Source organism: Culex quinquefasciatus, chromosome 1 (assembly GCF_015732765.1).
Source record: "Culex quinquefasciatus strain JHB chromosome 1, VPISU_Cqui_1.0_pri_paternal, whole genome shotgun sequence".
NCBI lineage: Eukaryota > Metazoa > Arthropoda > Insecta > Diptera > Culicidae > Culex > Culex quinquefasciatus.
Window position 1 is genome coordinate 127,986,994 of NC_051861.1, and position 27,258 is coordinate 128,014,251.

Here is a 27,258-nt window from a genome sequence, read left to right on the forward strand (position 1 = left end):
TATATTCTCTTTTTATTTTAAAATTTTTGTCATTTTGTCATTTTTGTAAATTTTGTCATTCTGTTTTTTTAAGTTTAGTCAACTTGCCGAGCATTTTTTCAAAACAATCAATGTGCCATTTTCTATGTACATAGGAATTTGAAAAGGTAAGCAAGAATATATAATTCTTGAATAAAAAAAAAATGTCAGTTTTATTCAGTATTGTGAATATTGGAAATATTTTTATTTTGTAAATTTGATCAAATTTGTGCATTTTGTAAATTTGAGCAAATTTGTAAATTTTATCAATTAAGTCATCTTTGCCAATCTTGTGAAATTTTGCAATTTTGTAAATTTTTACAAATTTGTTTGATCTGTAAATTGTGTAAATTTTGTAAATTTTAGAAATTTTGTAAACATTGTATAATTTGTAAATTTGGTCAACTTTGTCAAATTTGCAAATTGTAAAATTTATTAATTTGGTAAATTTTGTCAATTTTGCCAGTTTTGTAATTTTTTGTAAATTTTGCAAATTTTGTAAATTTTATAAATTTTGTGAATTTTGTAAATTTTGTCAAATTTGGCAATTTTGTCAATTAGGGGAAATATACCCATTTCAATCACTTTTGCCGTTTTCCACTATTAAATTAACATTTTCAGATGTATCAACAATAGAGAGTTGCTTGCTCACTTTTATTTGAGCTATTTATTACTTTGGAATAGCCAAAAACACTTTATGAAAGCTGTAGTTCATGATCAAAGTGCTGATAGGCCGATAATAGAAATAGGCTGAGAAAGGGTATAGTTCCCCTATGTCAGCTGGTATTTTTTTTTTAGCTTTTGTCATATTGCATTTTTTTATTTTTTGTAAATTTTGCAAATTTTAAATTTTGTTATTTTTGTGAATTTTATAAATTTTGTCAAATTTGACAAATTTAGCAATTATGTCAGTTTGTATTATTTTTTTAATTTTTGGGATTTGTCAACATGCAATTTTGGTAATTTTTGTAAATTCTTGAGAATTTTTTCAAAACAATCCTACACCATTTCCAATGTGTATACAACTTTTTGAAAAAGTAAGCGCGAATATATCATTTTTTTAATGATGTTTTTTGTCAGTTTTGTCAATTAAGTCTAATTCAAATCTATTCAGTATTGTCAATAATGTGAATTTTGTAATTTAGTTAATTTTACTGTTTTTTAAATCTTTGTAAATTTTGTAATTTATTTTAAATTATGTAAATTTAGTCAATTTTGTAAATTTTGTAATTTTTTCTCAATTTTGTAAATTTTGTAATTTTTTCTCAATTTTTAAAAACTTGTGAATTTCTTCTCAATTCTTAAAAGTTTGTGAATTTTTTAAATTTTGTTAATTTTATCAACTTTGTGAATTTTGTAAATTCTGTAAATTTTGTAAATTTTGTAAATTTTGTAAATTTTGTAAATTTTGTAAAATTTGTAAAATTTGTAAATTTTGTAAATTTTGTAAATTTTGTAAATTTTGTTAATTTTGTAAATTTGTTAATTTTATGTAAATTTTGTGAATTTTGTAAATATTTTTTATAAATTTTGGAAATATTTTTTTATAAATTTTGTAAATATTGTAAATTTTGTTAATTTGGTAAATTTTGTTAATTTGGTAAATTTTGTAAATTTTGAAAAAATTCGTATATTTTGTAAATTTTGTCAATTTTGCCGAATTTGCAAATTGTAAAATTTATTAATTTGGTAAATTTTGTAATTTTTTGTAAATTTTGCAAATTGTGTAAATTTTATAATTTTTTGTGAATTTGTAATTTTTTTCAAATTTGGCAGTTTTGTCAATTATGGCAGTCTGTATTTTTTTTTGTAATTTTATGGTTTGTCAACTTGCGTTTTTTTCATTTTTGACAATTTTGTAAATTTTTGAGCATTTTTTCAAAACAATCAATGTGCCATTTACTATGTATATACGACTTTTTGAAAAAGTAAGCGAGAATATACCATTTTTGTATAAATCAAAAAAAAGTCAGTTTTGTCAATTTTGTCATGTTGCATTTTGTCAATTTATCAGTAATTTTTGTTAATTTGATCAAATTCGTAAATTTTATCAATTTTTAATTTTTATCAATTTTGGTATTTTTGTCAATTTTGACAAATTTGTATGATTTGTCAATTTGTAAATGTTGTACATGTTTTAGAAGTTTGTAAGGTTTTTTTTTTAAATATTTGGTAAATTTGGTAAATTTCAAGAATTTTCTAAATTTTGTAAATTGAATATTTTTTTTTTAGTTTTGTGAATTTTGTGAATCATGTAAATTTTTATGAATTTTGTTAATTTAATATTTTTTTAAATTTTTGTGAATTTTGTAAATTTTGTCAAATTTGGAAATGTTGTAAATTTTGTAATTTTTACGAATTTCATAAACTTGCAAAATTTTTGTAAATTTGTAAATTTTGTAAATTGAGTAATTTCTTAAATTTTGTCAGTCTGTATTTTTTTCAATTTTGTTAATTTTGCTATTGTTTTAAATTTTGTAAAATTTTCAATTTTATTTTTTTTGTAAATTAGTCTATTTAAAGCAAAGTTTAACCATATTTCTTACTTACTATTTCCAAAGGTCATTTGTATTTTTTTTTAATTTTATAGATGTTGTCAGTTTTGTCAATTTTGTGAAATATGTCTTTTTTGAAGCTTTTGTCAATTTTGAAAATTCAGCAAATTTTGCCATTTTGTTTTTTATTTATTTGTTTCCTATGATTTTTGTTATTCGTTGAAAAATTAATTCCTATTCAATTTTTCAATGAAGCTGAGAAAATTTTCCACAATTTGTTGCTGAGTTCTAGCCTTACAAAGAATAGAAGCAATACCGTCTATGTTGCAAATAACTCTTCATTTTTGCGTTTTTCTCTAAAATGATTTTGATTCAACAAACCTTCCCTCTCTTCTCCTCTTCCAGGTCACGGCCTCCGTCCTGCGCAACCTGTCCTGGCGCGCCGACGCGGTCATCAAGCAAACGCTGAGCGAAATCGGCACCGTGGCCGTGCTGGCCCGCGCCGCCATGGTCTGCACGATCGAAAACACGCTCAAGGCGATCCTGTCGGCGCTGTGGAACCTTTCGAACCACTGCCCGCCGAACCGGTCCGAGTTTTGCGAGGTTCCGGGGGCGTTGGAGTTTCTGATTGACATGCTGAGCTACGAGGCACCGAGCAAGACGATGCACGTGATTGAGAATGCGGGTGGGATTTTGCGGAACATTTCGTCGCACGTGGCGCTGAGGGAGGACTATCGGAGGATTTTGCGGCGGAAGAGCTGTTTGAAGATACTGTTGGAGCAGTTGAAGAGTCCGAGCTTGACGGTTGTTAGTAATGCGTGCGGGACGTTGGGTTCGCTGTCGGGGGAGTGCGCCGAGGACCAGCGGTTCCTGCGGGAAAACGGTGCCATTCCGATGCTGAGGTCGCTGATCTACAGCAAGCACAAGATGATCTCGAACGGGAGCAGTATGGCGTTGAAGAATCTGCTGAAGCCAACGGCGACGTCGGCTTCGGTGAGTTCGGTGGAGCTTTCAGCGCCGCCGACGCCGCTGACCGTGGCGACCACGCTGTCCGGACCGACGAGCGACCTGCCCAGCTTGAACGCGCGCAAGAAGAAGGCCCTCGAGCAGGAGTTGGAGGAAAAGTTCCTCCCGCCGAAGGCGTCCCCAGACGAAAAGGACGTTTGCACCGTCCGTAAAGACGACGACGTCGAAGAGTCCGAGGGCAACTCGGAAGAGGACGAAGAAGACGACGAAGTCGTCAGCCACTCCGGCGTGCACATCCGCCTAGTCGCGGACCAGCCGGAAGAGCCCGACTCCGAAAAGCCCGTAAATTACAGCCTCAAAGAGGACGAGGTGACCTACCAGGACTACCAGGAGACGGACATTGACCAGATCACGGACTACTCGCTGCGGTACGCCGAGAACCAGTCGGAGGAATCGGAGACGGAGGCGGACGGCAACAAGCGGGGCGGATTGAATCGTGGCCTGATGGCGGCGGAGGAGGAAGACTCGGTCAGGTGTTACTACACGGAGGGAACGCCGCAGATCATTTCGAGTGCGACGTCGATGAGTGATTTGAGGGGGGTTAAGACGGCGGCGACGGTGACGGTGGCCAAGTCGGTGCCGATTCCGATTAGTGGTGGAGGGAAAGCGGCGGTGACGGTGGGTGGAGTGGCCACGGTCACGCCCGGAGGGTGCGATACGCCGGACAAGCCGTACAACTACTGCGAGGAGGGAACGCCGGATTTTAGCCGGGATGCGTCGTTGAATGTGATGGAGTTGAGTGGGGTGAGTTTTTCTCGAATTTTGATTGAAAAAAAAAATTATAATCAAAAACTATATTTCGCATATTTTGCAAATTTTACCAATTTTGTAAATTTAGCTAATTTTGTCATTTTTTTTGTTTAATTTTTGTCAATTTTGAAAATTTTGATATTTTGTAAATTTTTACATTTTTTACAATTTTGACGATTTTGTTATTTTCGATAATTTTGACAACTTTGCCAATTTATAAAATTGACAAAATTGATAAAATTGTCAAAATTGTCAAAGTTGTCAAAACTGTCAAAATTGTCAAAATTGTCAAAATTGTCAAAATTGTCAAAATTGTCAAAATTGTCAAAATTGTCAAAATTGTCAAAATTGTCAAAACTGACAAAATTGTCAAAATTGACAAAATTGTCAATACTGTCAAAATTGTCAAAATTGTCAAAATTGTCAAAATTGTCAAAATTGTCAAAATTTACAAAATTGACAAAATTTACAAAATTGTCAAAATTGTCAAAATTGCCAAAATTGTCAAAATTGTCAAAATTGTCAAAATTGTCCAAAATGTCAAACTTGTCATAATTGTCAAAACTGTCAAAATTGTCAAAATGTCAGAATTGACAAAATTGACAAAATTGTCAAAATTGTCAAAATTGGCAAAATTGTCAAAACTGTCAAAATCGTCAAAACTGAAAAAAATGACAAAATTGTCAAAATTGTCAAAATTGTCAAAATTGTCAAAACTGTCAAAACTGGCAAAACTGTCAAAACTGTCAAAATTGTCAAAATGTCAGAATTGTCAAAATTGTCAAAATGTCAGAATTGACAGAATTGTCAAAATTGTCCAAATTGTTGAAATTGTCAAAATTGCCAAAATTGTCAAAATTGTCAAAATTGTCAAAATTGTCAAAATTGTCAAAATTGTCAAAATTGTCAAAACTGTCAAAATTGTCAAAATGTCAAAATTGACAGAATTGTCAAAATTGTCAAAATTGACAAAATTGTCAAAATTGGCCAAATTGGCAAAATTGTCAAAATTTACAAAGTTTACAAAATTTACAAAATTTACAAAATTTACAAAATTTACAAAATTTACAAAATTTACAAAATTTACAAGATTTACAAAATTTACAAGATTTACAAAATTGGCCAAATTGGCAAAATTGTCAAAATTTACAAAGTTTACAAAATTTACAAAATTTACAAAATTTACAAAATTTACAAAATTTACAAAATTTACAAAATTTACAAAATTTACAAAATTTACAAAATTTACAAAATTTACAAAATTTACAAAATTTACAAAATTACAAAATTTACAAAGGTTACAAAATTTACAAAATGTACAAGTTACAAATTTACAAATTTACAAAATTTACAAAATTCAAAAATTACAAAATTTACAAAATTACAAAATTACAAAATTTACAAAATTTACAAAATTACAAAATTTACAAATTACAAGATTTACAAAATTTACAAAATTTACAAAATTTACAAAATTTACAAGATTTACAAAATTTACAAGATTTACAAGATTTACAAAATTTACAAAATTTACAAAATTTACAAAATTTACAATTTTTTTTTAAATTTACAAAATTTACAAAATTTACAAAATTTACAAAATTTACAAAATTTACAAAATTTACAAAATTTACAAAATTTACAAAGTTGTCAAAATTGACAGAATTTTCAAAATTTTCAAAATTTTCTAAATTTTCTAAATTTTCTAAATTTTCTAAATTTTCTAAATTTTCATAATTTTCAAAATCTTAAAATTTTTCAAAATTTCCAAATTTTTCAAAATTGACAAAGATGATAAAATTCTCAAAATTTTCAAAATTGTCAATATTGTCAATATTGTCAAAAATGTCAAAATTGTCAAAATTGAAAAAAAAAGTCAAAATTGTCTCAATTGTCAAAATGGCCAAAATTGCCAATACTGTCAATATTTTCAAAAGTTTCAAAATTTTAAAAATTTTAAATTGATTTAATTTTTTTTTAAATTTTCAAAATTGACAAAATATTTAAAATTGTCAAAATTGACATAATTGATAAAATTTAAAAATTTACAAAATTGTCAAAATTTTCAAAATTGTTAATGTTGTCAAAATTGTCAATTTTTTTAATATTGACAAAATTTTCAAAATTGTCAAGGTTGCCAAAATTGTCAAAATTGTGAGTTTTTCTCTCAATTTCGTTTATTTTTTTGTTAATTTTGAAAACAAAAAATTGTCAGGTTTGCAATTTTTTTCAATTTTGAAAATTTTGTAAATTTTGTCTATTCTTCAAAATTGACTTTAAACTAATTTTGTAAATTTTAATAATTTTGCCAATTGTCAAAATTGTCAATTGACAAAATTGAAACAAATTACAAAACTGACAAAATAAGCAAAATTGAACAAATTATCAAAAATTACAAAATTGACAAAATGGTCAAAATTGTCAAAATTGTCAAAATTGTCAAAAATGTCAAAATGGTCAAAATTTTCAAAATTGTCCAAATTGACAAAATTGTCATTTACCAAAATTGAAACAAATTAGCAAAATTGAACAAATTATAAAAAATTGCCAAAATTGACATTATTGGCAAAAATAATAAATTTAAAAAAAAAATACAAATTTAACAAAACTGAAATTTTGAAAATTTTGTCCATTTTGACAATTTTAACAATTTTGTCAATTTTGACAATTTTGACAATTTTGACAATTTTGACAATTTTGACAATTTTGACAATTTTGACAATTTTGACAATTTTGTCAATTTTGACAATTTTGACAATTTTGACAATTTTGACAATTTTGTCAATTTTGTCAATTTTGACAATTTTGACAATTTTGACAGTTTTGACAATTTTGACAATTTTGACAATTTTGACAATTTTGACAATTTTGTCAATTTTGACAATTTTGACAATTTTGACAATTTTTACAATTTTGACAATTTTGACAATTTTGACAATTTTGTCAATTGTGTCCATTTTGACAATTTTGACAATTGTGACAATTTTGTCAATTTTGACAATTTTGAAAATTTTGAAAATTTTGTCAGTTCTGTAATTTGTTTCAATTTTGTCAATTGACAATTTTGACAATTTTGACATTTTTGACCATTTTGACAATTTTGTCAATTGACAATTTTGACCATTTTGACAATTTTGACAATTTTGACAATTTTGACAATTTTGACAATTTTGACAATTTTGACAATTTTGACAATTTTGTCAATTTTGACAATTTTGACAATTTTGACAATTTTGACAAATTTGACAATGTTAAAAATTTTAACAATTTTGTCAATTTTGACAATTTTGTCAATTTTGTCAATTTTGACAATTTTGACAGTTTTGACAATTTTGACAATTTTGACAATTTTGTCAATTTTGACAATTTTGACAATTTTGACAATTTTTACAATTTTGACAATTTTGACAATTTTGACAATTTTGTCAATTGTGTCCATTTTGACAATTTTGACAATTGTGACAATTTTGTCAATTTTGACAATTATGAAAATTTTGAAAATTTTGAAAATTTTGAAAATTTTGTCAGTTCTGTAATTTGTTTCAATTTTGTCAATTGACAATTTTGACAATTTTGACATTTTTGACCATTTTGACAATTTTGTCAATTGACAATTTTGACCATTTTGACAATTTTGACAATTTTGACAATTTTGACAATTTTGACAATTTTGACAATTTTGACAATTTTGTCAATTTTGACAATTTTGACAATTTTGACAATTTTGACAATTTTGTCAATTTTGTCAATTTTGACAATTTTGACAATTTTGACAGTTTTGACAATTTTGACAATTTTGACAATTTTGACAATTTTGACAATTTTGTCAATTTTGACAATTTTGACAATTTTGACAATTTTTACAATTTTGACAATTTTGACAATTTTGACAATTTTGTCAATTGTGTCCATTTTGACAATTTTGACAATTGTGACAATTTTGTCAATTTTGACAATTTTGAAAATTTTGAAAATTTTGTCAGTTCTGTAATTTGTTTCAATTTTGTCAATTGACAATTTTGACAATTTTGACATTTTTGACCATTTTGACAATTTTGTCAATTGACAATTTTGACCATTTTGACAATTTTGACAATTTTGACAATTTTGACAATTTTGACAATTTTGACAATTTTGACAATTTTGACAATTTTGACAATTTTGTCAATTTTGTCAATTTTGACAATTTTGACAAATTTGACAATGTTAAAAATTTTAACAATTTTGTCAATTTTGACAATTTTGTCGATTTTGACAGTTTTGACAAATTTGACAATTTTGACAGTTTTGACAAATTTGACAATTTTGACAGTTTTGACAAATTTGACAAATTTGACAATTTTGACATTTTTTTTTTACAATTTTGACAATTTTAAATTTTTTGTCAATTTTGCAAATTTTGACATTTTTCATGCTATATCAAAATCCTTATTCCGAATTTTCCCCCATTCCAGGACCCCAAAATGCCCTCCACCAAGCCGATCTCGCCCCTAGACCAACCCGACATCGGCGTCGAAGTCTCCGTCGAGCTGCACCAGGACCAGGACGCCCTTCCGCCCTCAACTCCGGGCGGCGGTCACCACCACAACACCAGCAAGCAAGTCTCCTTCCTGAACACTGCCGAGGAAACCCCGCTCATGTTCTCCCGGACCAGCTCGATGGGTTCGCTGTCGAGTGCGGAACCGGCGCTGGTTTGCGCCGACGACAAGAGTTCGATTGTGAGCGAGTTCAGCCGGTTCCCGTCGGGGGTCATTTCGCCGTCGGAACTTCCCGATTCGCCCACCCAGAGCATGCCACATTCGCCGCGGAGAAGCAGCGGCATGATGGGACAGGTTGGGAAGAGGAAGGAAGTGGCTGCGGTGGTGGTGCCGCCACCGGTCAAGAGTGCCTTCGAGGACACGGTGGCCAAGTTTGAGGTGGAGAACACTCCGGCGGCGTTTTCCTGCGCGACCAGCTTGAGCAATTTGAGCTTGGAGGAGCGGGAAGATCAGGAGTCGAAGGAGGTCGTGACGGTGGCGACGGGGCCGCCGGTGCTACCGATTCCGGAAGTGTCCGGATCGGGTTCGGACGACGGCGAGTCAGACGCGGGTGGAGACGACGACCTGCTGCTGCAGTCGATGGTCAGCATGGGCATGAAGAAGGAGCGGCCGGAACCACCGGAAGAACCGGACCGAGACCAGTTGAGGGCGTTTTGTACCGAGGACACTCCGGCGCGGTTGTCCGAAGCGCCGAGCAACTGCGACTTGAGCGTGCTCTCGTTTGACACGAGGAACGACACCGGAACCGACCTCGGTCCCGGTGGCCACGACTCGGACGACAGCTCCAACGTTTCAGCCGAACAATCCGACCGTCTCCTGGAAGAATGCATCCGCAGCGGAATGCCCCAACCAAAGGCCCCCAAAGAGAACCCGCTCGGCATGATGCGACGGAACCCGGTCCACCTCGTAGAACCACTCTACGCCAACGACGAGGTCAACAACTTTTACCTCGAAGACTCCCCGTACGCATTCTCAACAATCTCCGGCCTGTCCGACCTCACCGTAGCAACCGAGGCGGCCGAAGGTCGCAAACAGATCTCAACCCTCGGAACAAGTCGGGCGCCGATTCCGGCCCCGCCGCAAAACCGAAACGGATCGCTCAGCTCACTCTCGGTGGAGTCCGATGCCGACGATCGGCTGTTGGACGAGGCGATTGCCGCCGGGATTGGGTCCAACAGCAAGCGAGTAGTGGCGGCAGCAGCAGTTCCGGTGAACCGGATGAGGGCGGCCGCCGTCGACGGGAACGATTCGCTGGACTCGATCGACTCGGTCGACTCGAATGATCCGCAGGTGGGTTTGGAGAACTGTTAGTTATGGCTACATTTTTTCAAATATTTTGAATTTATAAAAAAATCAGATTTTTTAAATTTCTAAGAATTTAAGGGTTTTTTTATATTTTATTAATTTTACGAAACACTTTAAATATACAAGTTTTACAAATTCCTAAAATTTCATGAGTTATAAAAACTTTACAACATTTACAAGTTTTAAAAATTTTAAGAATTTTTGAAAAAATTAAGGATAAAAACTTTATTTAATTAAAAAAATAACTTTAAGGTTTTTGTTTTTTTTTGTAATAGATGGGTGTTCCTATCTATTTATTTTAAACAAATTTTTAATTTATAAAAATGTTACAATTTTGACAAATTTTACAAATTTTAAATTTTTACCGATTTAATAAATTTATTTTAACATTTTTCAAGTTCTACAAGTTTTGCTCATCTTACATTTTTTGAAATATAAAAAAATGCACATTCAACAAATTTAAGAAATTTCACATATTTTTAATTTTTTTACGGTTTTTTCAAATATTACATTTTTTTCCTATTTTTAAAACTTTACAAATTTAACATTTTTTAAAAATCAAAAAAAAAATCTAATTTTCCAAATTTTTCAAATTATATATTTTTTGTTACAAATTTGTAAAATTTGTAATATTTGTAAAACTTGTAATATTTGTAAAATCTGTAAAATTTGTAAAATTTGTAAAAAAATTTAAAACTTGTAAAATTTGTAAAATTTGTAAAATATGTAAAATATTTAAAATTTGTAATTTTTTTTTAAATTTGTAGAATTTTTAAAATTTGTGAAATTTATGAAATTTGTAAAATTTGTCAAATTTGTCAAATTTGTCAAATTTGTCAAATTTGTAAAATTTGTCGAATTTGTAAAATTTTTATTTTTTTTTAATTTGTTAAATTGTTAAAACTGTTCAAAATTTGTAACAAACAATTTGTTTAACAATTTAACAAATTTAACAAATTTATCAAATTTAGAAAATTTATCAAATTTAACAAACTTTACAAATTTAACAATCTTAACAAATTTAACAAATTTTTCAAATTTATCAAATTTAACAATTTAAAAATTTAACAAATTTATTTACTAACAAATTTTACAGACTTTAAAACTTGTATTAATTTAGGCCTTTGCAAATATTTTTCAAAGTTTATATCAATTCTCTCACCACGAATTATGTAAAATAGTAGCCAAAACTGTTTCGGACGTCCAAATGCTTATGCGCCTTTTTAAAATGTTACTGCAGAAATTTAGAGCTTTTATTATATTTTACAAATTTTCTTAATGTTTAGATTTAAAGAATTTTACAACTCTCAAGAAATTTACCCAGTTTACGAATTTTACAAATGTAAGAATCTTTCAAGTGCAACCAATGCTATTTTTAATGTTTTTTCTAAAAACAATACAGATATTATTAATATCAAGTATTTTTGAAATTCAATAATGGGTATTTTTTACAAATTTAAGAGTTTAACTAAATTCCCACCTCGCTCCGAAAAAAAAGAATTAAGAGTTTAATTAAAATTATGAGTGTTACAAATTTTGAGAATTTAACAAATTTAACAAATTATGTTTTTTTTTGTTATTTCAATTTTACAATTCTACAGTTTATCTTAGTTTACAAATTTTTGTTGCTAGATTAAAAAAAAAGGATTTCAGAATCTAAGAATTTAAGTTTTTTTTTTATTTTCGAATTTTATTGTTTTTAGTATTTGCAAATTTCAATTTTTAGATTTATTCGAATTTTAGATTTTTTTTTTAGAATTTTAAAAGTTTTGTATTTTACATATTCAGCATTTTGAAATTCTACGTAGTTAACAATTTTTTAAATGTTGAGTGTTGAGATTTAAAAAAATCTAAAAAAAATAATTTTATTGTGTAGTATTTTAAAATTTAAGATTTTACAATTTTCGAATTCTAGATTTTTTTTAAATAATTTTAGAAACTTTGTATTTTAGAAATTTGGAATTTTGCAATTTTACGTAGTTTACAAATTTTAAATTTTTGAGTGCATAGATTTAAAAAAAATCTAAAATTTCTGAATTTTAGTGTTTTCAAATTGTCAATTTTTAGAATTTTAGAATTTTATTGTTAAGTATTTTAAAATTTAAGATTTTCAAAATTTTCGAACCTAAGATTTTTTTTTTTGAATTTTAGAAATTTTGTAATTTAGAGATTCTTAATTTTGGAATTCTACGTAGTTTACAAATTTTAAAATATAGAGTGCATTCAATTAAAAAAAAATCTAAAATTTCATAATTTTAGAATTCTTTTGATTTTAGAATTGTATTGTTTTATTATTTTCAAATTTAAGATTTATATAATTTTCGAATTTTAGATTTTTTTTTTGAATTTAAGATTTATTGAAATTCTGGATTTTGCAATTCTACGTAGCATACGAAATTTTAAAATTTTGAGTGCTTAGATTAAAAAAAAATCTAAAATTTTAGAATTTAAGAATTTAATTGTTCTAAAATTTTCAAATTTTAAAATTTTAGAGATTTATTGTTAGTATTGTCAAATTTAGGATTTTAAGAATCTTCGAATTGAGGATTTTAAATTTTTAAGAATCTTAGAATTTTAGAAATTTTGCATTTTACAAATTCTGAATTTTGCAATTCTACGTTGTTTACAAATGTTGAGTGCTTAGTCTGCCGTTCTACGCATAATTTTCCCTTGTCATTTTTGGTCGATTCTGACTTTTTGTCATGTTTAGGATTAGTTTGACGTTTACTTTTCGAAAAACACATAAAAAAACTTCAAAAAATATTTGCAACGGCCTTAGGTTTAAAAAATGTAAAATTTAAGAATTTACTAATTTTAGTGTTTTCAAATTTATTTTTTTTTGTTTTAGCTTAAAATTTTTATTTTAAAATTTTAGATTTTCAGAATTTTCGAATTTTGGATTTTTTTTTTAATTTTAGAAATTCTAGATTTTGCAATTCTACGTAGTTTACAAATTTAAAATTTCAGTGTTTTCAAATTTAATTCGTTTTATTCTTCTCAAATTAAGAATTTTCAGAACTTAAAAATTTTAAAATTTGAAATTTTGAAATTTTATATTTTAGAAATTCTAAATTTAGCAATTTTACGTAGCTTACAAATTTAAAAAAATTGGGAGCTTAAATTTGAATTTGAATTTGGGTGTTTTAAAATTTTAGAATTCTAGATTTTCAGTACTTTAGCATCTTAGATTTTTTTTAATCTAGAATATATGGATATTAGAATTTTTAATTAACAAACATGAGGATTTAGTTTATGAATTTAAAAATCCTGAACCTGACATTTTAAAATTTGAATTTCTCACTTGCTCTGTTCATTTTTAAATTATATAAAATTAATAGTAAGCATTATATCGACGTAATTCCTAAACATTCTTTACATATTTTTCCATTCTCCCACAGGGCAACTCCCTGCTCGAGCAGTGCATCGCCAACGGGATGAAGAAGCCGCCGGCGGAGAAGCACACCGCGGAACTCCGTGCCGGCATGAACTTTGCCCAGCTGGCGCGCGGAGGAGGCCCGGCCGCAATTTCGATGCCCCCGCCTCCCCACGCCCCGCCAACCGATCTCGACAGCATCCCGGACTCGGACCGCGATTACGACCTGCTGCGGGAGTGCATCGCCCGGGGAATGCCCCGGAACTCCACGGCCACGATCTCCGGCAGTGGCGGCGTTTCAACGCTCGAGCTCACCCAGAACCTGCAGCGGTTGGCCATTTCTACGAACGCCAATGCCGCCGTTCCGCTGTCGTCGTCGGTTCCAAAAAACGTGGACACTACGCCTGTGGTGGTTACGAGGCCGGATGCCGGTGCCATCCGCAACGTAACGTCAGCAGGCGTAGTGCAACCAGCAGCAGCAGTAGACAACACCATCCTCACCGTCAACGGCACCACCACCACCACCATCAGCACCACCATCAACATGGTAAGAAGCGATCCGGGACGGCCGTCCCTGGGCATGTCGCAGCCGCCTCAGCTACTTCAACAGAGTGGATCTGAGCTGGACCGGTCGAACGAGTTCCCCGCCACTTCCATGATGACCTCTTCGAACCTGCTCGTCGAAAGCATGCAAATGTCCAACGAGTTTACGGCGGACCTCGTTCCGACGTCCGACAAGCATAAGGATCCGGACCTGATGCTCAAGTCGGTGGAGCGGTTGACGCAGGAGTTGGTCTCGACGGCGGCGTCCAAGGCCGAGAACTGCTGCAACAGCAGCAGCAACGCCAACAATGGGAACACCTGGGACGAGGACGTGACCTGTGCGAACGATGTGTCCTTTCCGAGTTTGAGCGTGCAGGCGCCCCGGATCCAGTACTCGGAGTCGGTGACGGCGTCGGTCACCTCGGGGACCATGTCGTACGGGGGCGTGGAGGAGGACGAAACGGCGACGATTAGTGAGGAGGTGAGTGTTTTTGATGTACCTTGAGGAGTTTTAAAAAAATATTTTGGATCACGATATCGCTTGGCAGGGTTGCCATATTTCTTGGAAAATCTAAATCCTAATCAATAATGTGAAAAAAGGTAGATGGAATTCGATTTCACTTCAATATTCCTTAACACAGATATATTATGACAGTGTTGCCAGATCATCAAACTTTATAGCTCATCGAAAAGGTCTTTTATCATCTCGTTATCGATATCTTTTTGCAGGGTTGCCAGAACATCAATTTTTTTCTTGTTCGAAAATTTGGAAGAATTTTTATCAAAACTGATGAAAAAAAACCCTTGCAAATGTATTTGAGGGGGTCGTCAACTTTTGGCAGCGTTGCCAGCATTTTTTTTTTTAATTATTTTGACACAATCAATTCGAGTGAAAACAAAAATACTTGTGAACTATTTGATTGGAGGCAACCGTTGATCGAATCAAGAGTTTGTTTGATAAGGTCCTATAAACAAAGGGAATTTCAGAGCTTTTTTTTTGAAAGAAAAGTCTAGAAATATTGCTAAATTTATTTAGAAATTTTTAGAGAAAAATATTTGTAAAATTATTTAACTCCAAAAAATATATTTGTATGGAAGAAATCTAACTTTTAAAAAATATTTAAAAGTGGTAGAAATTGTATTTTTTTTAACTGATTGTAAACTTGTTTTAAAAAATTTTTTAAAAATTGAAAAAAACTAATTTACGTTTAATAAATATTACAAAAACACCTCAAATATGTTTAAACGCATTTTTTTTAGATTTTTGTTTGCTGAGTTGGTAAATTTATATTGTTAATAAACTTTTAAAAGAAGTTTAAATTTTTTGTCTTTTTTATAAAATTAGCAAAACTCGTAAATTTGGTAAAGTTCTTCAAATTATTAAAATTTGTGAAATTTGCAGAACATTCCAAATACTTCCTCTATTTCCAAAGAGGTCAGTTAGCATCATGGCTTGCTGTTACAAATTTTCATACAACAGCTGTTCAAAGAAAAATAGTGTACAATAAAGTATTACGTTTTGGAATGGATTTCCATAAACTAAAAATAAAAAATAACAAAATGGGCCGATTAAACAAATATTTTTTAAATTTAAAATTTTGATATGTCATTTTTAACATTTTTTATAAATTTTGAAAACTTATGTTTTTTTTTAATTTTGATTTATTTTAATTTTAATTTATTTATAACGTTTGATGATTTTTATGGTTTTTATACAATTGTGATAACTTTCATAAATTTGACAAATTAAAAAAAATATGAATTTGATTTTTTGATAAGGCCGTTGCAAATATTTTTCAAAATTAGTCTGAAAAATCAGGGGGCAAAAAAATATTTTTTCAAAAAACTTTAAAATTTTCATGAAAATAGAAATCTTATCAACTGAAAAGAATCTAAAATGCATTTTTCTGCATTGATAATCATATTTAGCATGTTTGGGCTTGTTTAAAAATGTTTTGAATTTTTATGAAATTCCAATGTACAGCAACGCAAAAAAAATATTTTTCCCGAAAAATAAAATTTTCGTAAATACTTAGATATTTTGGAAACTGATGATGGCAAAACAACTGGACATGTGTAGAATGCATTTTAAAACACTTTTTTCATTAAAATGTTGAAACCATGGCTCGCAATTTCAATTTTTATACTTTTTTTATTTTTGTGCCCAGTCAGAGTCGAGGGACATAAACTTCAAAAAATATTTGCAACGGCCTAAATTTAAAAAATATAAATTTTATAAATAACGAATTTTGATAAATTTTATCAATTTGAGGAATTTATAAATTTAAGTAAATTCCATACTTTTTTATATTTTTTACAAATTTTTATATTTATTTTTGTAATTTTATAAATTTTGTAAAGTCTATTGTTTTTTTTTAATTCAGAAAAAATATTTTTTTTATAAACTTTGAAATTTTGTAAACATTTCGATTTTTTCTATAAATTAAAAAAAAAATTAAAATTAGTTTTTTTTTGTTTTATATAAAAAATATATTTGTTTATAAACTTTATAAATTTAAGTTAAAGTTTTTTTTTATTTCTTTTTATATGTTTGGATTTTTGATGATTTTATAAATTTATAAGAATGTTGATTATTTTTTTATAAATTTTGATAAATTTTATAAATTTTTCTGAAATTTGTTAAATTTTAAATATATTTTTTTAAATTTCTGTATTAGTTTGATAATTGTTATGAATTTTGATGAATTGTTACAACTTTTATAAATTTTGATAATAAAAAAAAGATAAATTTAAAAAAAAAATGATAAATTGGATTTTTTTTTATAAGGCCGTTGCAAATATTTCTAAAGTTTATGTTTATGGATTTGATTTTTTTTATAAATTTTATAAATTTGAGAAATTTTGATAAATTTCATAATTTTTTATAAATTTTGTTAAAATAAAAAATATAATAATTGAAATTTCAAGCCAGAATTTCAACCTATCAATGAAATAACCTTTGGAAAATGCATTCGATACTCGTACAAATGATATGCAATCATTGGTTTTCAAAAAATTTAAGATTTGACGAAAACAAAAAATTTTAGGAAAAAAAACTTTTTGCAGTACTGTTCATTTGTTGTAAATCGAAAATTCATAAAAATGCTAAAGATTTGAATCACCCCAAACATGTTCAAAACTATTTCAAACGTAGCGGAATGCATTTTAAATTGATTTCAGTTGTTTGCACTTAAACTTCCAATGAAATTTTTTCGATTTTTTTTCTTGATTTTTTTTGTTCCCTGATTTTTTAGGCATACTTTTTTTTAAATAAAATTTGTACCAGTGTAAATAAAAAAAAAGTTTAATTTTTCAAATGTTTTTGTAATATATGTTATTATGCTTAATGTTATAAATTTTTATTAATTGTATAAATTTTTATAAATTTAATAAATTTTCATAAATTTAGTATTTTTTCCAATTTTATAATTTTTAAACTTTGTAGTTTTTTTAATTTATAAAATATTGAGTTTTTACAAAAGAATGTTTTTTTTATAAATTTAGATAATTTAAATTTTGGTAATTTTTTTAAAATTATTTTTGATAAATTTAGTTTTTTTGTTAGATTTTATATATAAAAAAAATTCATAAATTTTATTTAAAGTTCTATCTAGAAATTTTGATGAGTTTTATCAATTTCGATGAATTTTATAAATTGAGATAAACTTCATAAATTTTAATAGATTTTTCACTTTGATGTATTTAATAAATTTTATTTGGCAGCACTGTTATGAAATTTTACCAGTTTAGCAATGTTTCTGTGAACTTTTCTATGCTAGATGTTAACTTTTAGGTTAAACAATATCTACCGGTACTGTGTTTTTGTACTACGTTGGAATCGAATTTGATAGATTTTTTGATAAGGCATAAAGTTAAATGATCTGGCAACCCTTTCAAGTGATATCTTAGAAGAAAAAAACACAGGTTTAGCTTGAGACTTAAAAAAAAAATTCTTCGATGGCCTCTTCGTATTTTTTGATGATGATTTGATTATAAGAATGATATATAAGCTGCTTTAGAACGAACAAAATAAGGTTGCATTAGGTCCTTTTGTAGAAAAAAAAAACCATCCATAAAAACCATAAATTGTTCATCTGCTATGGTCGAGGCTATGGCTTGATGTTCTCAAAAATTAAAATTCAGTTCGTTTCAAGCGGCCAGCCCTACTTCGATGTTTTTGATGAATAGAAGATTCTGTTGATAGAAATTTGAATGAACACAACTTGATCAATGGAAACATATTCGTGAAAAAAATTAGAGTGCAGTTAATTTCTAGTCTTACACAACGCCATACTAAAATTTTCACTTTCTTTTCCCCAGATCGACTCCAAAGCGCTGGACGCGCTCGAGGACCAAACGCCGATGAACGAGGAGCGCCCACTGCCGGGCTTCGTCGGCAGCAACGAGGATCTCTCCCTGCAGGTCGACGAAATCCACTTCCAGCTGGGCGGCGAGGTCAAACATCCGATGGTCGGTGGCCACCTGACCGCCCATGGCCGCCCCTCCGACGTTGGAATCTCCTTCAGCACCGCCTCCACGTTGACCAACTCGACGATCATCGCGATCGAAGCTACCAAGGTCGCGAACCAACTGCAGAACATGGCGATCGTCGAGAGTGCCGACGTGGATTTGAGCAAGATCAACTGTCCGTTTGCTGGGTCGGATAGCATTCTGATTTCGGACTGTTCCGACTCGGAGATGACGTTCCGGAACGAGCTGTCTGGGCGGAAGATTCCGACGCTTCCGGCCGGATTGGTGGCGCGGCGTGCCCTCGGCCAGACGACCTTCAACGATAGCATGAACTCGTTGCACAATCTGGACAGTATCGGGCCGCCGTCGATCATGGACGAGCTGATGGACTCGATGATCAGTGTGGCCAGCATTACGTCGGAGGTGGTGGATCTGGACAGTGGTCACGCGGACGTGGATCGGGCGGGATCTTCGGGCAATTCGAGTTTGACGCTGAACAGTAGCAGCTTGGAGAATCTGATCAAGTTTTCGCCCACGATGAACGCCGGAATGGTGGTCACTCCGGGAGGTCCGGGTTTGGGAATGGGTTGCAAGAGTACGCCGATGAGTCCGAAGAGGGCCGAGCGGAGACAGGCCATGAAGGATCGCTACAAGACTTATACGATTCCGAATGCGGCGGAATTGCTGGTTGATTTGGAGCAGAAGAAGGAGGAGGGAGGAAGTGGTGGGGAGGAAGTTAAGGTGAGTTTCAATTCTAAAATTTTTCAATTCTAAAATTCTAAAATTGTAAAATTCTACAAATTCTACAAATTCTACAAATTCTACAAATTCTACAAATTCTACAAATTCTACAAATTCTACAAATTCTACAAATTCTACAAATTCTACAAATTCTACAAATTCTAAAAATTCTACAAATTCTACAAATTCTACAAATTCTACAAATTCTACAAATTCTACAAATTCTACAAATTCTACAAATTCTACAAATTCAACAAATTCTACAAATTCTACAAATTCTACAAATTCTACAAATTCTACAAATTCTACAAATTCTAAAATTCTAAAATTCTAAAATTCTAAAATTCTAAAATTCTAAAATTCTAAAATTCTAAAATTCTAAAATTCTAAAATTCTAAAATTCTAAAATTCTAAAATTCTAAAATTCTTTAAATTTAAAATTCTAAATTCTAAAATTCTAAAATTTAAAATTCTAAAATTCTAAAATTTAAAATTTAAAATTTAAAATTTAAAATTTAAAATTCTAAAATTTAAAATTCTAAAATTTAAAATTCTAAAATTTAAAATTCTAAAATTTAAAATTCTAAAAATCTAAAATTTAAAATTTAAAATTCTAAAATTCTAAAATTTAAAATTCTAAAATTCTAAAATTCTAAAATTTAAAATTTAAAATTCTAAAATTCTAAAATTCTAAATTCTAAAATTTAAATTCTAAAATTCTAAAATTCTAAAATTTAAAATTCTAAAATTCTAAAATTCTAAAATTCTAAAATTTAAAATTCTAAAATTCTAAAATTCTAAAATTCTAAAATTCTAAAATTTAAAATTCTAAAATTCTAAAATTCTAAAATTCTAAAATTCTAAAATTCTAAAATTCTAAAATTTAAAATTTAAAAATTCTAAAATTCTAAAATTCTAAAATTCTAAAATTCTAAAATTCTAAAATTCTAAAATTTAAATTTAAAAATTCTAAAATTCTAAAATTCTAAAATTTAAAATTTAAAATTCTAAAATTTAAAATTCTAAAATTTAAAATTCTAAAATTCTAAAATTTAAAATTTAAAATCTAAAATTCTAAAATTTAAAATTCTAAAATTTAAAATTTAAAATTCTAAAATTTAAAATTCTAATTCTTCTAAAATTTAAAATTCTAAAATTCTAAAATTTCTAAAATTCTAAAATTCTAAAATTTAAAATTCTAAAAATTTAAAATTTAAAATTCTAAAATTTAAAATTTAAAATTTAAAATTTTAAAATTTTAAAATTCTAAAATTTAAAATTCTAAAATTCTAAAATTTAAAATTTAAAATTTAAAATTCTAAAATTCTAAAATTCTAAAATTTAAAATTTAAAATTCTAAAATTCTAAAATTCTAAAATTCAAAATTCAAAAATTCAAAAATTCAAAAATTCAAAATTCTAAAATTCTAAAATTTAAAATTTAAAATTCTAAAATTTAAAATTCTAAAATTCTAAAATTCTAAAATTCTAAAATTTAAAATTCTAAAATTCAAAATTCTAAAATTCTAAAATTTAAAATTCAAAAATTCTAAAATTTAAAATTTTAAAATTTAAAATTTAAAATTCTAAAATTCTAAAATCTAAAATTCTAAATTTAAAATTCTAAAATTCTAAAATTCTAAATTCTAAAATTTAAAATTTAAAATTCTAAAATTCTAAAATTCTAAAATTCTAAAATTTAAAATTTAAAATTTAAAATTCTAAAATTCTAAAATTCTAAAATTTAAAATTTAAAATTTAAAATTCTAAAATTTAAAATTTAAAATTTAAAATTCTAAAATTCTAAAATTCTAAAATTTAAAATTTAAAATTCTAAAATTCTAAAATTTAAAATTTAAAATTTAAAATTTAAAATTTAAAATTCTAAAATTCTAAAATTCTAAAATTCTAAAATTCTAAAATTCTAAAATTCTAAAATTCTAAAATTCTAAAATTCTAAAATTCTAAAATTCTAAAATTCTAAAATTCTAAAATTCTAAAATTCTAAAATTCTAAAAGTTCTAAAAGTTCTAAAAGTTCTAAAAGTACTAAAAATTCTAAAATTCTAAAATTCTAAAATTCTAAAATTCTAAAATTCTAAAATTCTAAAATTCTAAAATTCTAAAATTCTAAAATTCTAAAATTCTAAAATTCTAAAATTCTAAAATTCTAAAAGTTCTAAAAGTTCTAAAAGTTCTAAAAGTTCTAAAAGTTCTAAAAGTTCTAAAAGTTCTAAAAGTTCTAAAAGTTCTAAAAGTTCTAAAAGTTCTAAAAGTTCTAAAAGTTCTAAAAGTTCTAAAAGTTCTAAAAGTTCTAGTTCTAAAGTTCTAAAAGTTCTAAAAGTTCTAAAAGTTCTAAAAGTTCTAAAAGTTCTAAAAGTTCTAAAAGTTCTAAAAGTTCTAAAAGTTCTAAAAGTTCTAAAAGTTCTAAAAGTTCTAAAAGTTCTAAAAGTTCTAAAAGTTCTAAAAGTTCTAAAAGTTCTAAAAGTTCTAAAAGTTCTAAAAGTTCTAAAAGTTCTAAAAGTTCTAAAATTCTAATATACTCAAATTCTAAAATTCAAAAATTCAAAAATTCAAAAATTCTAAAATTCTAAAATTCTAAAATTCTAAAATCCTAAAATTCTAAAATTCTAAAATTCTAAAATTCTAAAATTCTAAAATTCTAAAATTCTAAAATTCTAAAATTCTAAAATTCTAAAATTCTAAAATTCTAAAATTCTAAAATTCTAAAATTCTAAAATTCTAAAATGCTAAAATGCTAAAATTCTAAAATGCTAAAATGCTAAAATTCTAAAATTCTAAAATTCTAAAATTCTAAAATTCTAAAATTCTAAAATTCTAAAATTCTAAAATTCTAAAATTCTAAAATTCTAAAATTCTAAAATTCTAAAATTCTAAAATTCTAAAAACAATCTTATTTTTCCCCAGACTCCCACCCCGAGCGTTCCGTCGACTCCTTCGCCGAAGAAGTCGTCCAAGGAGCGCCGCGCCGAGAACAAGTCCCGCTATGAAACGCAGGTCATCACCACCGGAAGCCTGTCCAACGGCTACCACGGACCCACGATCGACCCCGACAGTCCGCGAACTCCTCCGGCACGAGCCACCATCATCGCCACTCCGGTGGCCTTCTCCCCGCTGACCCTGCAATCTCCGGCACCGATGTCACTGGAGCGGGTTCTTTCACCGGAAGATCCGGACGTGGACGACGACCCGGTCACGTACACCATCCAGGAGACGACCCCATGGAGAAAGTCCTTCGAGCAGAAACTTCCCACAATCGCTTCCTCAACGGGGCTTCCTCCGGTTCCACAGCAGGTCCGCTCGCCCCTGGCCAGTCCAAGCAAGATGCCAACTCCTGCTCGGATCGTGGCCAAGATCAACCCTCCAACGCCAACGCCAACGCAGGATTCCGCCGTAAAAACGGTCCGCGGAACGAAAAAACCCGCGTACGTGTCCCCGTACCGTAAAACGGTCGTGTCCGCTCCGGCGGTTATCGCGCGGACCCCGGCCGCACCACTTCCGGCTGCCAAAAAGGAACCGTTGGCCACTCCGAAGCTGCGCAGTCAGACTTCGTTGGTGGAGACTAGAACGAGACCACAACCGTTGAGGGCGAGGTCCAGTATAGGATCGAAGCGGAACTCGCTGGAGCTGAATGGCGCCGGTTCCGTGAGGAGCAGCATCAGCAGCACCAGCAGCACGGACATTCCGAAGATACGCGAGCGGCAGCCGTCGCTCGGAGCGATTGGGGGAGCGAAGGCGAAGGTGAGTTAGTTGAGGGGCGTTGGCATGGGGTTTAACGGACACAACTTTCTATTTCATGGAGTTTGATATGTCGCATGATAGGGTTTATTGGATGGTCAGGAAGTGTCCCCTTGTTGGTCATCGGTAACCGGCCAATCCGGAATTCCGTTCCCATTTAGGCTAAATCTCAAAATTGGTCAAAAATGTCATGCGACATATCAAAACACTTGTAATAAATGCTTTAAAATGATTTAAGATATCGCAAGTTTAGTTTTGACCACCTGGTCAGTTTGGTCCGGTAAATCCGGAGTTCCAAAACAACTTGTAATAAAAAAAAAACTTATCCTCCACAGGTCGCCCCCTCCCCGGAGCCGCTCCTCATCCGCCAGGGCACCTTCACCAAGGACGAACCGACGAACCCGGAAGTCCCGGTGGTAACTTCCGCTCCTTCCACACCTGCCAAAACCGCCCGCAAACCCGGCACCGGTTCCATGATCCCTTCCTCCGCGTCCTCCTCCCGCCTCACCACAATCGCCAAATCCCGAATCGTCCTCCACAAGAGCATCAGCATGGACGCCAGCAAGGCGCCGAGCACTCCGACGTCCGCATCCGCCGGTCCACCTTCCGGCGAAAGCACGCCCCTCACCAGTCGCTTCCGGTTGACGTCGGCGCGGACTTCCCTGGTGGATTACAAGAAACCCAACACGACCGGAGGGCGGCTCAGCACTCCGGTGCGCAGTATTGAGGAAAGTCACGGAGGATCCAGCGTTCCGGCCACGCCCACTAGTCCCGGGTCGATGATTCCGATGCGCCGGAAGAGTGGGCTTGCGCTGCCCAAGCGGACCAACCTAACCATGAAGAGCAATCCGGACGTGCTGAAGGGGAAGCTGGAGGGGGTGCGGAACGCGTTTGTGAGGACGGCCGCGTCCGGGGTGAAGACCGGGTCGCGATGAGGGGATGGAGGACAACGGAAGTGCTTTCTGGAGGAGGATTTTTGAGGTAGGTCATATTTTTTTGATCTGATGATTTTTAAAATTTTACAATTTTTGAATTGCAGAATTTAATTTTTTTCCAAATTTAGAAATTTAAAATTTTACAATTTTAAAAATAGAAATTGAAAATTTTACAATTTAACAATTTTAAAATTAAGGAATTTAAGAATTATAATTTTTTTGACTTTTGTTTTTTTAGAATATTGAATTAGTTAGAATTTTTAGGTTTTAGAATTTTAGTAGTCAAATCTAAATTTTAAAATTTTAGAGCTTAAAAATTTCTGAAAAAAATATATTTTAGAATTTTAGAATTTTAGAGTTTTAGAATTTTAAAATTTTAGAATTTTAGAATTTTAGAATTTTAGAATTTTAGAATTTTAGAATTTTAGAATTTTAGAATTTTAGAATTTTAGAATTTTAGAATTTTAGAATTTTAGAATTTTAGAATTTTAGAATTTTAGAATTTTAGAATTTTAGAATTTTAGAATTTTAGAATTTTAGAATTTTAGAATTTTAGAATTTTAGAATTTTAGAATTTTAGAATTTTCGAATTTTAGAATTTAAGAATTTTAGAATTTTAGAATTTTAGACTTTTAGAATTTTAGAATTTTAGAATTTTAGAATTTTAGAATTTTAGAATTTTAGAATTTTAGAATTTTAGATTTTAAGAACTTTTAGAAATTTTAGAATTTTAGAATTTTAGAATTTTAGAATTTTAGAATTTTAGAATTTTAGAATTTTAGAATTTTAGAATTTTAGAATTTTAGAATTTTAGAATTTTAGACTTTTAGACTTTTAGAATTTTAGAATTTTAGAATTTTAGAATTTCAGAATTTTAAAATTTTAGAATTTTAGAATTTTAGAAATTTAGAATTTTAGAATTTGGAACTTTAAAATTTTAGAATCTTAATTTTTTAAGCGTTTTAGAATCAAAAAATCTTTTTAGAATTCAAGATTATTTTAGTTTTGTTTTTAATTTTAGAAATTCAGAATTTAAATTTATTTAAAATGTTTGAATTGACATTTTTATAATGCTAGACTCAATTTTCGAATTTTAAATTTTTAAATTAATTTTTTTTCTTGTTGTAATTATTGCAGATTTCATCATTACACGCACACATCACGGATTGTGTAATTTCATCAGCTGAAGGTCAAAACCTTTCCACGACTCAATTGTTAGTGAAAAAACCATTTATTTATTTTACCAACATTTTCACGGACTTTGGAGACGACCCGCAATCAACGATTTCAATTAACTTGAAAGATTTTTTTTAGTTTTTGTCAAACAAATGTGTATTTATTAAGGTTCAACCTTCGCAAAAAAGAGTGAAACAAACAACGACCGGCGTTTGCTCAAAAAGAAAGCACTTTATTTATGTTCTTCACAAATTTGGCACCCCTTAAAGGAATAAGTTCCTCCATAAATAGTGACATAAAAATAAACACACCCCTAAGATTTCCAACAGACAAAATGGGCTTTGAGAACAAAAGACTTCTCAACTGGTCGTTGGATGGTGCCGATGCGCATGGAAGTGAGATTTTACCAGCTTTACGTGAAATTTGTGTAACAAAAAATCATATAAAATAAAAAAAACGGAAAAATCGAAAAAATCTAGTCCCGAAAAAGAGTTGATGAAAACTAAGAGGAGAAAGAAGTGAGTAATAATCATGCAAAAGTTAGTTAAGTTCGAGCGTTTTAAATTGCTTAAACTTTTAGGCGAAATCAGCTAAACCTTTAGGCGCATTTAAGCAAATATTTAATCCTACCTACGATTACACAACCGAACACTTACCGAATTCGTGGCTCGCATATACTATTATGATTATTATGATTAAACTATTATGCTTATATTGTCTACTTAAAGTTAATCGATATCATTGCTACTCTGGTTAGTATCGCGGTTCGAACAATTTCAGAAAATTTCAAAAAGAATACTTTTACTATCGTCTGTTAAAATTTAACTTATTCTCGCAGTAAAAAAAAAAGTGGAGTGACGTTAAGTTGAAGTTTTGAATTTACCAATTTATTCATGTAAGTTTACCTCAAAATAAATTTAACTTTAATTACATGGAAATAAATCACAGAATTTTCATGTAAATTTACATGTTTTGAAAATACAAACATATTTTAGAAAAAAAAAACGTATGTAATTTTACATCAGAATCAAGTAATTTTTTTTAACGTTTTAATTCAGGTAAAATTACATAAAAAAAACGAGGTAAATTCAAACCTTCAAATTTTCAACCCGCTTGTAAGTTTGGCTTTTATTCCATGTTTTAGTTTCATGTTTTAATTTATTCTTTTTGTTCAAACCATCCGCTTAACTGTGCTACTCTCAATCTGAATTTGCAAACATAGATTTTGTGGGCATTTCGCGCTTTCAATTTAGCGACTGTAGATTCCATATCAAAAAGAAGTTGAAGCGAATCAAAAACAATGAAATATACCTACTTAAACGGAAGACGCGCCTGATGTTTGCGCTACGGCGTTGTTAAAAAAGAAGACATGAAAATATTACTCCCCAAATCGTATTACTAAGGTAGAGAGTCGTCTTTTTTGTCTTGCGCATTCAACAAGTTTGTGAGAAAAAGAGAGAGAAAAACAAGTGAAAACGTTTGTCGAAAATAAGATACTACTCTGATTAAAGAAATATATCTATGATAGCGATTACTCCGCATGTATGCATGGAAAAGTTTTCGGGGTTTGTTTTGCTTGTGCGTTCAGCTTTCATATCCGAAGTCCTTGTTTCCACCACAGACAAATTGACGCAAATCAAAGAGAAAAAAAATGACAACTAGTGCAATCTGTTGCCTTGATGTCACAACAAAACTTACAAACTCAAATCTGATTACCTCAAAATCTGGGAGATTAAAAGTGTGTGGTGAGTGTGAGAAATGAGAGTGAGACGAGTGAGAATGAGAGTGAGATGAGTGAGAAATGAGAATGAGACGAGTGAGAAACAAGAGTGAGTTGAGTGAAAGTGAGATGAGTGAGAAAGAGAGTGATATCACTTTCTCACTCATTTTACTCAACTCACTCTCATTTCTAAATAGTCGCATTCTCATTCTCATTTATCTCACTTTCATTTTTATTCCCATGCTCACTCGTCTGGCTCTAATTCTCATTCATATCATATGAGTTAGAATGAGAGTAAGACGAGTGAGCATGGGATTGAAAATGAAAGTGAGATAAGTGAGAATGAGACTAAAATGGGTGAGATGACGAGAGCACAGACAAACAGACGTAAATCATTGAACATGTTTATCG

The 27,258-nt window shown here is 30.1% G+C and overlaps 1 protein-coding gene across 1 annotated transcript in view; it reads left to right on the forward strand.

The window, feature by feature from the left end:
* Positions 1 to 26,683, forward strand: part of LOC6053145 (adenomatous polyposis coli homolog) — a 37,275-nt gene extending 10,592 nt beyond the window's left edge. Inside the window, exons 3-9 of the mRNA XM_038260985.1 lie at positions 2,919 to 4,283; positions 8,744 to 10,117; positions 13,531 to 14,529; positions 18,369 to 19,259; positions 22,186 to 23,019; positions 23,352 to 23,997; positions 25,089 to 26,683. Of these exons, the coding sequence (XP_038116913.1) occupies positions 2,919 to 4,283; positions 8,744 to 10,117; positions 13,531 to 14,529; positions 18,369 to 19,259; positions 22,186 to 23,019; positions 23,352 to 23,951 (6,063 nt within the window). The 3' untranslated portion in view covers positions 23,952 to 23,997; positions 25,089 to 26,683. The remainder of the gene's footprint in view (positions 1 to 2,918; positions 4,284 to 8,743; positions 10,118 to 13,530; positions 14,530 to 18,368; positions 19,260 to 22,185; positions 23,020 to 23,351; positions 23,998 to 25,088) is intronic.
* The last annotated feature ends 575 nt before the right edge of the window (positions 26,684 to 27,258 follow it).